Source organism: Acinonyx jubatus, chromosome A3 (assembly GCF_027475565.1).
Source record: "Acinonyx jubatus isolate Ajub_Pintada_27869175 chromosome A3, VMU_Ajub_asm_v1.0, whole genome shotgun sequence".
Taxonomy (NCBI): domain Eukaryota; kingdom Metazoa; phylum Chordata; class Mammalia; order Carnivora; family Felidae; genus Acinonyx; species Acinonyx jubatus.
In genome coordinates this window covers 83946383-83964667 of record NC_069388.1, presented here as the reverse complement: position 1 = coordinate 83964667, position 18285 = coordinate 83946383, and the positions used below count along the sequence as shown (strand labels likewise).

Below are 18285 nucleotides of genomic sequence, written 5' to 3'. Positions count from 1 at the left end.
ATTAGATGGAATTGCGCCTTCCCTCGGCCATTTCCCCCAAGCTTTGGAAGGACTTATATTTCCTGACATCTAAATCACTGGCTAGCGGTTTCCTGCCCCGCTTCCCGTCTCCTTTTCGCCTCTCAGCCTCCTCCTGCCTGGCTGGTGCCCGGATTCGTCAGCAATGGTGTCCACAGCTCTCAGTCGACCGAAGTGGTATCCAGATTACGAGGTCTCGGTCCTTGGTGTAGTGTCGCTTAACCCCAGCACCCCAGTACCTCCTCCTTCCCAATCCTCTTCTCCGCCCGCCCCGCGTGGCTCTAGGAGGAGCCTAAATGTCCTCTTCCCCAGCTGAAGGGGATTGTGGTGCGTAAACAGGATTAACTCTCTCGCCCCCAGCTGCGCGGATCTGCCCCGGGCCTGCCGGCTGGAGCGAACCCATCAGTGCGCGGAGGGCGCAGCACCGGAGCGGGGGATGGGGCAGCGCGGGGCCTCGGAGCTATCTCCCGGGCGCTCTTCCTCGCCGAGTGGGGCGGGAGGCCACGGCCTCAGGAGCTGCTTCTCAAAACCCAGGGCGAACGGCCGCGACGGCGCGGGCTCTTAGCTGCAGCCTCCCCTCCGCCACCACCCTCTCCCGCCCCGTGCTTCCTCTCCGCCCCCCACGCTCCAGCCGCTCGGTCGCAGCCCGCGCAGTCCTCCGCCCCCCGGAGCCTTCGCGCTGGTCCCGCACCCAGCCATGGGGGACCTGCCGGGTCTCGTGCGCCTCTCCATCGCGCTGCGCATCCAGCCCAACGACGGCCCGGTCTTCTTCAAGGTGGACGGGCAGCGCTTCGGCCAGAACCGCACCATCAAGCTGCTCACCGGCTCCTCCTACAAGGTGGAGGTGAAGATTAAGCCCACCACGCTGCAGGTCGAGTGAGTAAGCGCGCGCACCGCGGCTGCCCGGCCCCGCTAGGGGTCCGCGCGGAGGACTGAGGCCCCCGGGACAGCCTGAGCCTCTCCCCAGTCCCTCTGGCCTCGCGTCGCGCCCAGCGGGCCCAAGGGTGGGGGAAAGAGGTCAGTTCCCTGCTCTTTTTGGTCCCCTCCTCTGTTTTATGCTTGACTTTCCCTATTCACGCTTCCTTCCACCAATTGCGAGGAGGGATGTTTAAAACAGCGTCAGGAAGCCAGGGTTGGGCCGAGGGTTTGTTTTCTTGCAAATTTTTCATCCCTTTTGCCCAGCCCTCGGCGCGGACCCCGAGGCATCCCGGGTGGTTCACCTACCGCAATCCCAGCCCTGTCGACTCGCCGGATTCAGCCAACCGCGAAGCTAAGGAGCGAGAAGGGCTGAGGAATGAGGTGTAAAGGCGGGGATGGGATGATTATTGGGGTTCCCTAAGGGATGCACCCTACTCCACCATCAGCCCTTATGTGACTGGAGACCTTGGGGCTGGAGTAGCAGCCATAAATCCGAGCTCAGCCTCCTCTGCTTGGGCCTAGTTTCCCGGTTTTCCTTGCCAGGTGTTTTTCATTTTCTCCTGATTTGTTTGTTCATCCTGGTGATGGTGCCTGGGATTAGCAACCTCCTTGCCACAAAAGGATGTTTCTTGGTTTATTTGTGGCAGGGATTATCTCTCCCCTGCTACCACAATTTGGTTCACCCAGTAGACTTCTTCAGTATAGAATGGTGCAGTAGCTTGTGGGGAAGTATCTAGGGATGGAGTCCGTTACCTCTCAGCTTCCACTTAAAGCATGGTGTGAAGTTTAATATGGAAAGGGGAAATAAACCAGCTTACACTATATCTACCATGTGCTGAGCTCGCAGGGCGGGGAAGGGTTTTGAATCCACCAGATACCTTGTATAGCTGAAGTGTCATCTGTAGTCATTAAATTCAATAAACTTGTATTGGCGTTCTAGGTATCAGGCCCTAATTCAAGGACCTAAAACAAAACTGGTTTGTTTCTGGTGCTCTGGCCCATCTACTTGTCACTGTCCCCCACAGCTACATGCACTGGTTACTTTCATTTCCCAGAGTTCTGTGCATCCCCATATGATCCAGACTTCCTTTCCCATCTTTCCTGGCAACCTCTTCTCCCAAGTTATCTGTTCTATAACACGTTTTCTTCAAGGTGGTTCTCTATTTTTTTTTAAACTAATCTAAATGAATGTGTTAATGACAACTATTTTTTCTATTTACACTTTAATTTTATCAAGTCTTTTTTTTTTTTTTTACTGCCCTAACCTAGTAGTTCTTAAACTTGAGTGTCTGTCAGAATCATCTAAAATGTTTATTAAAACACAGATGGCTGAGCCCCACCCTAGTTTCCAGTTTGCTATGTTTAAGGGTAGAGCTTAAAATTTTGTTTTAGGCAGGTGATGCTGACACTGCTGGTCTAGGAACATACCTTGAGAATCACTACCTTAACACAAAGGAATGATGTCAGTGAGAATTCCTGATTCTGTGGCTGGCTTTGAGTAGCCCAAATCATGGGACCTCTGATTGCTGGAACATAAAAAATCATGAAATAACTAGTTCAGTGTTTCTCAACCCTACTTGCACGTTAGAATCACCTAGAGAACCTTAAGATAAATTTACCAGTGCCCAGACCACACCCAACCAGTTGAATTCTAAGTTCTAGGGTCGGGAATGGGGCTGGGTATAGGTAAGTTTTTCATAGCCCCACAAATGACAAACTATAGAGGAGGACTGATGGAGTCTGACTCAGCCTTGTACAAGTGTTCTGGATGAGAATACTGAGGTGAGTCCAGAGAGTTTAAGTAGTTGGTCTAGGGTCACGTGACTGGTTAGTTGGAGAACTCAAGACTCCTGACTTTTCAGAACTTTCCACAACACCAGAATGTCTCCTTTAGCCAAACCCGGTAGGATTCCTGCCTAGGGTGTGGTCCAGACCAGGATGGGGTACCTAAGCTAATTCCTACCATATATAGTTAACCTCTGTCCATTGCAGGAACATTTCCATTGGTGGTGTGCTTGTCCCATTGGAGCTGAAGTCTAAAGAGCCTGATGGTGACCGAATTGTTTACACGGGCACATATGACACGGAAGGTGTGGCCCCAACCAAGAGTGGAGAACGGCAACCCATCCAGATCACAATGCCGGTAAGACCTGTATGGGGGTGTCAGGGCAAGTGGAAACCATGGAAAAGGAAACAGTCACTATCTTCCCTTAAGAAATAAAAGGAAACACTATGAAATTATAAAATATTATTTTAATTCACCATTTCATATTGGAATCTATTTGTCTATAATATCCCAATGCAGTTAATTAAATAATCCGTGCTTCTTCAATGGTCAGTTTCTTAGTAATTTCTTATATGGCAAAAATATTAAATCTCTTCCCACACTTTCTAATCTGTTCCATTGATCTGTCTATTCTTAGGCTAATACTGCATTGTTTTAAATGTATTGCTTTTATAATATGTGTTCATGTATTTTGTAACTGGCCACCTTATTAAATTTGCTTGCTAAAATTTTTCATTTAATCTTAGGTTTTTCAGATAGGCAGTCATAATCTACATATAACTGTCATTTTCTGAATCTTGTTTCTAGCCTTACTGCACTGGCTAATGTTTTTAGAATAGTGTTGCATGCTAATGGTGGTAAGAGGTATCCTTGTCTTCAGGGTTTTACTATTAGGTACAATGTTAGTTTTAAATATTTATCATGTTAAAGCATCCTTTTTCTAGTTCACTAAGAGGTATTTTTTTTAGTTGGGAGATGTGTTGAATTTTATCTGATTCCTTTTCCCGTCTATGGAGATAGTTGATCTACTTTGATACATTAATGTAAGAATTATATAATAAACTTTCCAATAATAAACTACCCTTTACTTCCTAAAATAAACCGTACTTAAATGTTATGTATTTTTTTAAAAATATCACTAAATTCAATATGCTAATATTTTACTTAGGATTTTTAGATTTTTATTTTATTAATTTTTTTATTTGCTTGATTCATCAGCAAATGTGAGGATTTCTTACCTATCAGGCACTGGAGAGGATTAATGAACAAAATAGATATCCCTGTCTTCATGGGGCTTCTAATCTAGAGGAGGAAAACATACTTTATACATGATTATCAATAAATAAATAATTACTACTATACAACATATATTGGAAAAAGTAGTAGTGCCTTTGGAGCATATACCAAGGGTCTTATCCTAATCCAAGATTTTGGGGTTGGCCTTATTGAAAAATAAACAAACAATAAATAAGAGTTGAGGGAGGAGGGAACACTTGAGGAAAGAGGAGCTACAGAGGTCAAGAGCTGGGGGAGAGTATAACGTGTTGTAACGAAGGAGAGAAACCCAGTGTGGGTGGAGCAGAGAGGGAAGCAGAGACCGCTCAAGATAGAGCTGGGGCAGCATAGGTTGATTTCACTACCTCATCTCCAAAGCCACTTTCAGTTTTAAAATGGTATAAGGGTTACAAATATACCTAGTCAGGTGATGAAGGAAGTCAGATTCCCAAATACAGTTATTTAAGAACACTGAATAGGTCTGAAGGCCAGCAAGTCCCTAGTAGGATTCCTTTTTGATTGGGCACAGATACAGAGAGGAGGGGCTGGGAATATATCCTAGCATCTCAAGGATTTACATATTGTTTTAACATGAAAAAAATTAAAACTTAAATGTGAAAAGGGGCACCTGGGTGGCTCAGTCAGTTGAATGTCCGACTCTTGGTTTCAGCTCATGACTCTTGGTCCGACTCTTGGTTTCAGATCTTAACGCTTTCATGAGTTTGAGCCCTATGTGGGGCTCCACGCTGATAGTATGGACCCTGCTTGGGGGTTCTCTGTCTCTCCTGCTCTCTGCCCCTCCCCCACTCATGCTGTCTCTGTTTCTCTCAAAATAAATAAACTTGAAAAATGAAATAACATATCAAGTTTCAGAAATTTGAACAAAAACTTAAAAAAAAATTTTTTTTTTTAGTGTTTGTTTATTTTAGAGAGAGACAGAGCATGAGCAAGGGAGGGGCAGAGAGAGAGAGGGAGACAGAATCCGAAGCAGGCTCCAGGCTCTGAGCTGTCAGCACAGAGCCCAATGCGGGGTTCAAACCCACAAACCTCGAGATCATGATCTGAACTGAAGTTGGACATGTAACCAACCGAGCCACCCAGGCACCCCGAGAAAAATTTTAAATCAACAGTAATCCCTACATTTTGACTCTGTTGATTTTCAGATTACCTTTCACATATATATAGTTTAGAGTTGCAGTCATTTTTATTATATAATCGTGCAACATTCTATACATATTCATTGTTATAATTTTAATGGCAACATAAGACTGTATAATGCTATGTCATAATGATTAGACTGTTCCCCAGAGATTAGGTATGTCAATTGTTCTCATCATAAAAAGTGCTATGATGAATAATTCTGTGCATATAACTACCTCAATAGGAGTAATATTATTTGGCCAAAAGAAATCCTTATGGCTGTTCCCACATATGGCCATTTGTTTTCTGTTTTTGTTTTTTGTTGTTTTTTTTAAGTGTTGTATGTACTTACTTTACAATGTTACCAGCAATACAGAAGTCTGCTATAATCATGACATAATGGGGAATTAGTTTAAAAAATAATACATTTTCTACTTTACACTTTTTACTATAATTTACAAGAATGAACATTTCAACATTTAATTTTCTTTTTGTGTAAATTGGTTCTTTCATGTTTTGTCAATATTTCTATCAAAGATTATTTTTTAAAAATCAGAGTCCTAGGGCATGCCTGGGTGGCTCAGTTGAGCATCTGACTCTTGATTTCAGCTCAGAGCATGATCTCAGGGTCATGGGATAGAGCCCCTCATCGTGCTCTAAACTGAATGTGGAGCCTACTTAAGATATTCGCTCTCTCTCCCCTCTTTCCCCTCTCTAACCTCCATCTGCCCCTCTACCCTGCTCACATGCTTGCTAGCACTCTCGCTCTCTCTCAAATGAAATAAAGTAAGGGGCGCTTGGGTGGCTCAGTTGGTTAAGCACCCAGCTTCAGATCAGGTCATGATCTTGTAGTCTGTGAGTTCGAGCCCCACGTCGGGCTCTGTTCTGACCCCTCAGAGCCTGGAGACTACTTCAGATTCTGTATCTCTCCCTTTCTGCCCCTTCCCCACTCATGCTCTGTCTCTCTCTCAAAAATAAGTGAACATTTAAAAAAAAATTTTAATAAAATGAAATAAAGTAAAATAAAAAAGTGGAGTTCTCATGAAGATTTTTTTTATATCTGTCATATCTGTCGTATTTCTCTCACTATTGCTTTGCTTACTTTAATTTTCCATTGTGAAGAAACATAATTACATTTAAATCTCTCCTTTTCCTTTATGATTTCTTCTATTTAAAACTGAGAAAGTTATTTTTCCAGAGTTGACAGTTTATTTTGATCTTTCCATAATTTTAGATTTTATGTTATTTAACTTTCTGCTCATTCAAACTTGATTTATATGTTTATACTATAGATCATCTTACAAAGGATTTAAGATTGTATTAGCATGTTTTGAGTCCCAGTAGTAAAGCCCAGGTTCTTACCTATAATGCCCACATCTAGAAGCAAGTGCTTGATAGGTGATTGTTCCAACAATGACCACACTGGTCATGAGCATTGTCCATGTACTTGTATGGTATCTGTAATAGGCTGATTCTAAGGAAAAAATTGAAGTTATAGAAGATTTCCTGATAAAGTCAGCAGACTTAATGTTAAATTCAAATTTCATTCTAGTAATGAAAGCCTCACATAGCCTTTAACACTATTTTATGACTTTTGTCATCAGTGTTTCAAGCTTAAGTATTGTAAATTACAGACACAACCACACTTTCACAGACAATAAGGAAGTCTTGAAATGTCCAAGTAAATCCAATTAATCAAGTAGGTGAATCCAGCAAGGGAAACTGAATTAAGGGTATACAAGAGAAACTTCTTAGAAGTGTAAAGTTACTTCAAAGTATTTTTTTGTAATCTTTGGATAAATAATGCTGGGATTATTGGCTATTTGGCAGGGGGGGGGGCGGGGAATCACTGTTATTCTTTCCTGATACCATACCTCAAAATATATTTCAGATGGATCAAGGGGTTAACTGTAAAAAGTCAACTTTTTAAAAAATTGGCATGAAAAGAATTAACTTAAACCTGAAAGAAATGGAAGATATCCAAAGCTAAAAATTGAAAGTTTTGATTAAATGTAATGTAAAGTTTCTGTCAAACATCATAAAGTTAAATTTTCCTTAAAACATTTTAAAAATTTTTTAACATTTATTTATTTTTGAGGGAGAGAGAAAGAGACAGAGCGTGAACTGGGGAGAGGCAGAGAGAGAGGGAGACACAGAATTTGAAACAGGCTCCAGCACAGAGCCTGACATGGGGCTCGAACTCACAAGCTGTGAGATCATGACCTGAGCCGAAGTCAGATGCTTAACTGACTGAGCCACCCGGCACCCCATCATTAAAAAACCATTTAAATTAAAAGGCAAATAGCAATCGGTGAAAAACTTTTTTGTAACATGCATAGTATCCTAAGCTATGTTGCCTTGATTTTCAGCCACTGCTCACACGGACCTTGCTTGCTGCCATTAGTGACTTTTCACAGCCCTTTACTACCCACTGAAGCTGAAGGCAGGAAGTAGTCAAATGATATCTGACTTAGGCTGATGGCAGTGATCTGTTTATTCAGATAATTCCAGAGGCCCCAGCACTGGGAGTGAATAAAGTGATACCCAACTCTTAAAGCTCTCAACCTGTACTTCAAACACCAGCACTGATTTGTACCTTAATGTGACTGATGCCCCACTCAGTCCCTCCAAGGAGAGAGTCCAGGTGGAGATTCTGTTGGCACAAATCATCCCATTCCCCTTTTGTTGGCCCTCTTCAGTGGGAGGCTGGTGGGAGTTTGAAGGAACAAAAAGGGCAGGGACTTATAGGAGCTTGTTAGGAGGCTATGTGCACAGAGGTAGGTAGCCTTACACATGTCTTCCCAAATAGAAAAGTTGTTCCTCATGTCAGCTCTGTGGAGTCATTGGCAAGATCTGTAACTTAATATGCAAAGAATTCTTAGAAACCAGTGAGAAAAAGATAACCATGGGATGTGGCAAATGGAAAAATAAGCAAAAAAAAAAAAAAAAGCAATTCACAGAAGAGGAAATACAAATGACCAATATATATATTTTTAAATGGCTTGATTTCACTATTGTTAAAAACAAAAAACAAAACCCTACAAATAGTGCAATGCCGATTTTCACCTACAAAGTTGGTGAAATATTAAAAAATAATACCAGTTCAGTGCGAGCATATTTCTTAATGAAATACAGTAATTTTTATAAATTGATATTGTATCCTACAAACTTGCTAAATTCACTTATTAATTTTAGTAGCTTTTTATTAGATTGCTTAGTATTTTCTGCAGAGTTGTTCATCTATAAATAGAAACAGTTTTACTTTCCCTTTTTTTTGCCCTCTTGCCTTAAGGTACTGGCTAGGACCTTCAACACAGTGCTAAACAGAAGTAGTAAGAGCTGATGTTCTTGCCTTATTTCCAATCTTACAGGGAAAGAACTCATTCTCTTACCTTTAAGGGTGATATTAACTATAGACTTTTCTTATCAATGCCCCGTAGTCAGATTAAAGAACTTTCTTTCTAGCCCCAGTTTGCTGAGAGTTTTTATCATGAATGGATGTTGAATTACCAAATGTTGAATTATCCATCTATGGATATGGCTTTTCTTCTTTATTTTTGTTAATACGGTGAATTACAGGGATTTTAAATTATTCAACCATCCTTGAGTTCCAAGGATAAACCTCTCTTGGTACTGTTGTAAGATCCTATTTCTAGATTTGATTTATTAATATTTCAAGCAAATAAAAGTTAAAAGCAAATTTTATGCATATGTCCATGAGGAATTTTTGTCTGTAATTTACCTTGTAGTATCTTTGTCATTTGTGTTAGGATAAAACTGGCTTCATAAAATGAATTAAGGGGCAGATGGCTGACACAGTCAGAAGAGCATGCAACTCTTAATCTCTGGGTTGTGAGTTCGAGCCCAACATGGGGTATAGAGATTACTAAAAAATAAAGTCTTTAAGGGGTACCTGGGTGGCTCAGTTGGTTAAGCATCTGACTTCGGCTCAGGTCATGATCTCATGGTTCGTGAGTTCAAGCCCCGCATCAGGTTCTGTGATAACAGCTTGTAGCCTGGAGCCTGTTTCAGATTCTGTGTCTCCTTTGCTCTCTCTGCCCCTCCCCCACCTATGCTCTGTCTCTGTCTCTCTTTCTCTCTCAAAAATAAACATTAAAAATGTTTTAATTAAAAGATCTTTAATACATAAATAAATGAATAAACAGTAAAATGAATTGAGAAGTGTTCCTTCCTCTCTTGTCTAAAAGAATTTATATAGAATTGTTATTTTTCCCTTAAATGCCTGAATTTATCAGTGAAGCCATTTGGGCCTGAAATTTTCTTTCTGGGAAGATTTTTAACTTTGGATACAATTTCTTCAGTAGATGGAGGTCTACAAATAGCCTGTAGCTTTCAAGGATTTTGTCCATTTCATTAACTGTATTGGTATAAAGTTGTTCCTAATTTAAAGTCTTTAGGATCTATAGTGATAATATCTCTTTCATTCCTGATATTGGTAACTTGTTTTCTTTTTCTTGCTCTGTTTTTCTAGGGGTTTATCAATTTTTAAATTTTATTTGTTTATTTATTTAAAGTAGGCCCCAAACCCAGTGTGGGGCTTGTACTCACAACCCTGAGATTAAGAGTCACGTTCTCCACTGACCAAGCCAGCCAGATGCCCCTATGGTTTATCAATTTTTTTTTTAATTTTTTAATGTTTATTTATTTTTGAGAAAGAGCAAGAGAGAAAGAGCATGAGTGGGAGAGGAGCAGGGAGAGAGGAAGACACAGAATCTGAAGCAGGCTCCAGGTTCTGAGCTCTCTGCACAGAGCACGACGTGGGGCTCAAACTCACAAACCATGAGATCATGACGTGAGCCCAAGTCAGATGCTTAACCAGCTGAGCCACTGAGGCACCCCAGGGTTTATCAATTTTTAAGACCTCTTCCAGAAGCCAGATTTTTGGTTTCATACTTTTTCTTTGCACTTTTTTTCTCTAGAGTCTGTCTTTATCATTTTCTCTTTTCTGTTTCATTGATTTCTACTTTTTATTATCTTCTCTACCACTGGACTGACTAAAATTAAGAGGACTGGCAATGCCAACTGTTGGATAGGATGTAGAGCAACTGAAATTCTCATATTGCTGGTAGGAATGTAAAGTGGTGCAATCAGGAAAAGTTTGACAGTTTCCTATAAAGTTAAACATACTGTATAATTCACAGAAGTTTTAGTCCTATCTGTTCAACTAAGAGAAATGGAAAACGTGTATTTACTAATAAAACTTCAAAAGGTACAGGAGTAGAGAGGCTTGGAATCCAGTAGGAACTGATAGATCACTCCACACTAAAAGTCACAGATGCTTATTATACTGAATTTGTTTACCAATGAAGTAACATCATGCTTCTATCAATATAATGTTGCTCTGTGCTCTCAAGTCAATGGATTTCTGAGTGACCCATATGAATTTCATATGTCCCTAATGGAAGTGGGTGGCGTGGAGAGAAGTACTCTAATGATTCTAGGCCAACTGGTTGTAGGACCATCGATATTATTTAAAACAAACTTTTCAGACTCCTTATTTGTTACTGAAGATGACAGATGAGTCTCCTCTCCATGGAACTGGATGCTTCTCTTCCATATCAGTTGTAAAATAAAAATATACCAAGGCTTGCAACTTGTACAGACAAGTGGCAAATAACATGTCCAGATCTATAGTAAAGTGTCACTTTCAGAATACAGTAGACTGGGTGGCTTAAACAACAAATATTTATTTCTCACAGTTCTGGAGGCTGAATTCCAAGACCAAGGCACTAGCAAATTTGGTGTCTGATGAGAGCCCTCTTGTTGGTTTAAACAGTTGCTTTCTTGCTGTATCCTCACATGAAAAAGCATAGAGACATCATCCCTTTTTTGTCTATTTTTATAAGGGCACTAATTCCATTCACAAGGGCTCCACCCTCATGAACTAATTTCTTCTGAAAGGCCCCACCTCCAAATACCATCACATTGGGGATTTAGGCTTCAACATATGAATTTGCGGTTGGGGGGAGGGGAGGCGGATACACACATTCAGTGCCTAGTAGTGTCCTAAAGCGTTCTACATATGACAATCCATTCATGTTCTTAAGGAGAAAAAAGAAAAATTGTTCCATTGACTCTTATCTCATTTGCTTATATAAGCAGTTTGGTTTAGTGATAATAGCTACCAGATAGGAATTAGGAAACCTAAGTTCTTGACTTTCTCCTATCATTAGTTAGCTGCATAGTCTAGACCTAGGGCAGTCACTTAACCTCTCTGAATCTTAGTTCTTTCATCTGTAAAATGGAAATGCTAAAACTAGTCAAAAGACCAGAGTAGAATGACATATGTAAGGTATTATATAAAATAAGAAGTGCTATACAAATGCAGAGAGTCATACCTGTGTAAATCACATCACCCAGGGAGCCTGACTGGGTAAGTTTTCCTTGGAAGGCACAGATGGGTTGGGAGGGAGTAGAGAGCCTGTGTAGTTGCTTCTGTTCTTTAAGAAGAATATCAGCTTTTGAGACCCCATCTGCTCCTATATCAGAGGAGAAGAAATTCTCAGCTAGGTGTTGAGGCATCCTGGAAATAGAACTCCAGAAGAAAGACCAGGAAGAAGGCTAATGGGAAGTTAGGACAAGTAAGGCATGGGGAAATATATGCATAGGTAGCAGCAATTAACTACAATATGACCTTGGGTCCAGTACTAATGAAAGAAAAAAACAGGATGCCTGGATGGCTCAGTCTGTTGAGCATCTGACTCTTGATTTCAGCCCAGGTCATGATCCTAGGGTCATGGGATCTAGTCCCATGTTGGGCTCTGAGCTGGTGCTGAGTGTGGGTGTGGAGCCTGCTTGAGATTCTCTCTCTCTCTCTCTCTCTGCCCTTCTTCCCTGCTCATACTCTTCTTTCTCTCTCAAACTTTAAAAAAAAGAATGTTTTCCCCCAAATCGGGTAAACTAAAAGACTTGGAGATGTATGACTTAGAGAAACAGTTTACCAGTATCGGCACTGGAGAAAGTAGCTATAATGTATGGACTCACCAAATTATGATAGTAGCCAATAAAACTATTACAAATCTCAAGCATATGCAGCTATTAAAGAGGAAGGTACTTTATAATTCAGTTTTCTGGTTTCTGTTTTCATTGACATTCAAGTACACATTTAGTATTTCGTTCAGCTACTGAAGAGCTGAGATTAAGCCTTTAAGATACATCAGGCTCTGCTCTGACAGCGTGGAGGCTGCTTGGGATTCTCTCTGCCCCCCACCCATACTTCCTCACATGCACTCTCTTTTCCTTTCTCTCAAAATAAAAATAAACCTTTTTTAAAAAGAGGAAAAAAAATGAATTAGAAGCACCTAAACATTCCATATCTTTTAGCTCTGACTGTTGCTGTCAGCAGATTTCTACAGTGGTCTCCTGTGTTACCTTGAGACTTTCTTAATTTTTAGGTTATTCAGATACAGTGTCACACCTTAAGGTTTTTCTTCCCTGTAGTCATAATCCTCTTTGTTTTTGCAACCAACTTTTATTTATTTATATCTATTTCAAGAAAGGCCTCGGTGTTGTTTCTCCCACTTACCTAGCATGGTCTCAAGCTGCTTTCCTCAAAAGATTAGCTGGTATGTGTAAAATATTTTTATAGCTTAATGTCATTCAATTGTACTTAAAATGTGCAGTGCCCTGTGCTGGTCAAATAATAATAATAATCCCTCTTTAAAAATCTTGGTCATTTATAAAATGAGATTTCAATTTATTCTTCCCATAACGACCCTACTGTCAACAAAGCTGTGATCTTTTCATTACTATATATGTATCCTTGATAGAATTTATAAAACTGCTGGGGTGAGGGAGATATATATGTTAATTTTTTAGGGATGATAAATCCATTTCACCCTTTAAAATATTCTGATTATAGGGGTTTCTGGGTGGCTCAGTTGGTTAAGTGTCTGACTTTGGCTCAGGTCATGATCTCACGGTTTGTGGGTTCAAGCCCCACATGGGGCTCTGTGCTGACAGCTCAGAGCCTGGAACCTCCTTCAAATTCTGTGCCTCCCTCTCTTTCTGTGTTCCTCCCCTGCTCACTCTCTGTCTCTCTCTCTCTCTCTCAAAAATAAATAAACATTAAAAATAAAAACAAAATGTTCTGATTATAAAAGTAACATATTTATTGCAGAAAATTCAAGTAGAAAAGATAGAAAAACACTCAATTTCTTTACTTAGAAACTTTATTGTTAATATTTTTCTACTATCTTTTTTATGTCTTATTTTACATACTGGAGCTCATACTGTATATATACTGTCTTTATCCATCTTTTGCTTGTTGATACTGTTCTAAGCATTTTATCTCATCATTAAAAACCCCAAATTCCTGTGAAATGGTTATATAAATCCATCATATGGATATGCCACCACTTCTATTATATTACCCTGAAGTTGGATGCTTAAATTGCTTCTGGTATTCAGAAATTTTTACCAAGTTGATAGGTGAATAATATCTCTGTAAAAGTTCACATGTATTTTTAATTTTTTATTTTATTGTAGAGAGAGAGCATGCACATGACTAGGGGAGAGGAGCCGAGATTGGGGGGGAGAGAGAGAAAGAGAGAGGGAGGGAGTGAGGGAAAGAATCTCAAGCAGGCTGCACACTCAGTGTAGAGCCTAAGACAGGGCTTAATCCCACAGCTCTGGGATCATGACCTGAGCTGAAATCAGGAGTTGGATGTTCAACGGACTGAGCCACCCAGGGTCCCCTAATATTACATTAGAAGATTTTTCAGATATTAGCTATTTTTTTCTTTTTAATGAATGTGTTCCAGCTTTATCCAAATATTCATAGTAGCTTACTAATTAATCATATAATCTTTTATATTCAGGATGTTAACTATTTGGTAATATCTGTTGTAAATACAGTTTAGCTTAATTTTCCTTTCTGATTATAAAAACTAAATCATTGAATTTTGAAAATACAAATAAGTATACAGGATAAATAAAACCCATTCCATCCGTGTTTCTAACATGAATATGTATATTTTAATTGAATTAATACCAGATGTTCTTGTTGGTACTCTGCTTAGTTCAGGTAACAATGGAGAATAATAGAAAAAGTTTATTAAATATCTACATTTAGTGGGAAACTGGGTGGCTCAGTCAGTTAAGCAGCCGACTTAAGCTCAGGTCATGATCTCATGGTTTATGAGTTCAAGCCGCTCATCAGGCTCTCTACTGTCAGCACAGAGCCCACTTCAGATCCTTTGTCTCCTACTCTCTTTGCCCTTCCCCTGCTCTTTCTCCCTCTTACAAAAATAAATGTACATTAAAAATAATAAATTTTTGCATTTAGAATTTCTATATAGTATTCCACAACATAGATATACCATAAAACTGTCTTAAAGATAGGCATTTAGTGTTCAGGTTTTCACTGCTATAAAGACTGTGTTATTTATTTATTTGTTTGTTTATTATTTATTTAGAGAGTGAGAGTGAGCGTGAGTATGCAGCGGGGTGGGGGACGGAGTGGGAGGGAGTAAGAGCAGGAGAGAGAGAATCTCAAGCAATCTCCATGCTGTCATCATGGAACCCAATGAGGGGCTGGATGCTGGATCCCCAGAACTGTGAGATCATGACCTGAGCTGAGAGCAAGAGCCCATCACCTAACCAACCAAGCCGCCCAGGCACCCATCACTGTGATGTTCTTAAGATAAATTAGAAGTAGAATTGCTCAACCCAAGTATATTCACTCTTTAACCCTTTCTAAAGCCTGTACAATTAATTCAATTCCCACTGGCAGTGTTTAGGATATCTGTTTCCTTGTAGCTCACTAAAAATCCATATTTCTTTTTTTTTTTTAACCAACTTTGAGGCGTAGTTTCCATGTAATGAATGCACCCATGTTAAGCATACTGATCAATGAGCTTTGACAAATATAAATATACTTGTATAACCACCACCCCAGTCAAGATGTAAAACATTTTCCCCAAAAAAGATCCCTCTTGTAGATTTTCATCAATCATTAATCCCTTCCTCCTACCGCAGGTTCTTTTTTGATTTTTTTTTTTTAACATTTGTTCATTTTTGAAAGGCAGAGATAGAGTGTGAATGGGGGAGGGGCAGAGAGAGAGGGAGACACAGAATCTGAAGCAGGCTCCAGGCTCTGGGCTATCAGCACAGAGCCGGACGCAGGGCTCAAACTCACGGACCACGAGATCATGACTTGAGCCAAAGTCAGCCACTTAACCGACTGAGCCACCCAGGTGCCCCCCCTCCCACCGCAGGTTCTAAGTAACCCCAGATGCTTCCTGCTTCCTGTCAGCATAGGTTGTATTCCATCACTATAGATTGGAGAGATAGACAGGCAGACAGACAGACAGGTGTGGGGGGTGGGGAGGGAGGGAGGGAGATGGAATGGAATCATACAGTATATGTGTTCTTTGGGATCTGAATTCTTTTGCTCAGCACATCTTTGAGATCCATCATTGTTGCTGCCTGAATCATTATGTTTCTTTTTATTGTTGAGTAAAATGCCATTTTGAAACATTGGGTTGATTCCAATCTGGGGCTATAGTGAATAAAGCTAACATATACTTATACAGGTCTCTAGACTGTTAAGCCGTGATCCACTAGAAAAAGGTTCTTTTCTTACCTGGGGAAAGAGTTGGGGACTCTAGGTATATCACCCATTGTTTCAAGTCAGGCAGATTTCTCAAAGGAAAGCCAAACCTTGTTTTGGAATCAAATTAGCAGGATGAGGCAATGGTGCAGGATATAATTTTGAGAGCATCTTGGAAAGCCATCTGGGAAGCACCTGATCATCCTCCTCCTGTAGCAGCCTCAAGCATAAGGCTCCTGTTGCTCACTGCCCTGCCACCCTCCACGTCTTCTGGCTCCTGACAAGTCTAAGAATTCTGCCAAGTCAGTCCCTCTCCCTTCCCATGACAGGAGAGGGTCAGAGGAGAAAATAACGTCAGGCATCATGCTGTGTAATGCCAGATCCCCTAAATAGCTCCAGGAGGCAGTAGCAGGGTCAGGCTACCCTGCAGGCCACTTGAGCACCTGCCCAGTGGCCTCTAGGCTATTCTATGCCCTCTTCTTAGCCATATGGGAATTGTATGCTTATGGCTCAGGAAAAATCTGTGCAGTGACCTGCAGGGCGTACCTTCTGGAAGTAAAATGCAAACTTCTTGAGGGCAAGAATCACACCTTATACACATTTTTATATGTGTAAGGCACATAGTAGGCACTTAAATATGGCTTTTGATAATGTGTAATCAAAACCTGAGACATAGGCCTGGATTCCTGACTTATAAAACTCAATAGTATTTGCAAAAGTTAAAGAAGGGTCTTAAACAATCAAATGCTAAGAAAATATTTTCCCCTGGAATTGAAATTAATGATGGAAGGGCAATTGTGTCTTATGTTTAGTGATATAGTTCATATGTTATTTCATACAACGGTCTTTTGAAATAGAAACCAAAAGATAATCATTAATGAATATTCCCTCTCTTCTCTTCCTCATCCCCCTTTGTAACAAGCTCTGAAATTTTGAGATTCAAAGAGTGGTTTCCAATAATTAAATTTGGAAAACAGATAAATTTGGGGAGTTATTTTTATTAAAGACAGTGTGACAGCAAATGCCACTGGTACAATGGGAATAAGATTCTACAGAGGGGGGAAAAAGTGGTTTACAGCTTTTCAGGAAAATATCTCACATAATAAAGGAAAACAGTGCATTAAAATACAGGCCTAAGCTTTGCAGACCAAAAGAATCCTGACTGATTACTATTGATTATGCAGGATCTCTCTCACTACCATTAGCTCTTACCTGTTGCTTGTGGCAGAATGAGGTTTTTATGGGGCGTGTTTCTCTTCCCTCAGTTCACTGACATTGGGACCTTCGAGACAGTGTGGCAAGTCAAGTTCTACAATTACCACAAGCGAGATCACTGCCAATGGGGGAGCCCCTTCTCTGTCATTGAATACGAATGCAAGCCCAATGAGACACGTAGCCTCATGTGGGTGAACAAGGAGTCCTTCCTGTGAAGATGGCTCTTTCTGATGTTGCTGGACAATCTCTTCAAAACCCTACGTTTAGATAACCCAGCACAAGCCTTCACCAAGGCACACCACAGCGTTGCTCTTACCCATCGGGTGCTGATGACCTACTAGCCCCGACTATTTTGAAAGTGTAATTCCCTTCTGATGCAATGCTCCTGACGTAAAAGATTGTGAGTGATGTACCATCCCCAAGAAGATCCCTTTCTGTATTCTGTGTTGGTGTTCCTGCATCCAGTTGTTCCCGGTCATGCCGTTGACCGCTTGTGAGGAGCTCAGTGGAATTGCAGACATATCCCCTTCTTAATGACTCCACTGAATGTGGTGTTTTGTTTCCAAGTTGAGTGATTTTCCCCTTTTTTTTGTAAAATGCTAAATAAAAAATAACAATGTGTTGTGGGTTCTCTCCCAAGTGTAATATGGTAACATTTAACTTGCAATGTTATGTGGCTCTCTAAGCAGGCTTGGTGAAAATGTAATACAAACAGCAGTGAGTTGGACTCAGATGCTGTGCTTCCTATAAACAGCTCAGCTTTTTCAGGGAACAATAATGACAAATAAAAGGACAAATATTTAAGAAGTATTTATAACACATTAAAACTCTTTCAAGTAACTTAAGGTATTATGTTATGGCCTAACAGAAATGGGAAAAGGCATCGTTGGGGTCCACTGTTAAGGTGACAGAAGTTGTAGGGTTACCCTTTTGGCAAGCTACCCTAGTACTCAAACATGCATATGATGGCATCCCTACGTTCCCCTTCACTTGAACTTTGTAAAACTGTGTATGCAACTGTAATGAACTTTTGATATTTCTTAATAAAGGTATTAAAAATCATGCCTTGACTTGCCTTCTTAATTTGGTTACTATCTGTCTAGCAGGTGGATCACTGCTTCAGGTTAGCCCTATTCAGCAATCCAGCTAAATTGCAGGATAAGGAGGATATACCTGGAGTAGAATTAGCACACTTAATCATAGATCAGCTTTGACAGTCAACACTCCAGCCAGCTCTAACAAAGTTAGCAGAGACTCTGGCACTTGGTGAGCAATCAGAAAAGCTTATCCTGGGGCTCCTGGGTGGCTCAGTTGGTAAAGTGTCTGACTTTGGCTCGGGTCATGGTCTCACGGTTCATGA

At 40.5% G+C, this 18285-nt stretch overlaps 1 protein-coding gene across 1 annotated transcript; it reads left to right on the top strand.

The window, feature by feature from the left end:
• Nucleotides 1-564: 564 nt before the first annotated feature.
• On the top strand, nt 565-17987 carry CNRIP1 (cannabinoid receptor interacting protein 1). Its single transcript, XM_015063971.3, has 3 exons — nt 565-894; nt 2929-3079; nt 16976-17987. Exons 1-3 carry the CDS (start codon nt 716-718, stop codon nt 17138-17140), a joined length of 495 nt encoding a protein of 164 aa, XP_014919457.2. The 5' UTR covers nt 565-715; the 3' UTR covers nt 17141-17987.
• Nucleotides 17988-18285: the final 298 nt, after the last annotated feature.

Coding starts and splice junctions, on each gene's coding strand:
- CNRIP1 (XM_015063971.3), top strand. CDS start 716: ATGGGGGACCTGCCGGGTCTCGTGCGCCTCTCCATCGCGCTGCGCATC. Junction 895..2,928: donor CCCACCACGCTGCAGGTCGA/GTGAGTAAGCGC, acceptor TGTCCATTGCAG/GAACATTTCCATTGGTGGTG. Junction 3,080..16,975: donor CCATCCAGATCACAATGCCG/GTAAGACCTGTA, acceptor CTCTTCCCTCAG/TTCACTGACATTGGGACCTT.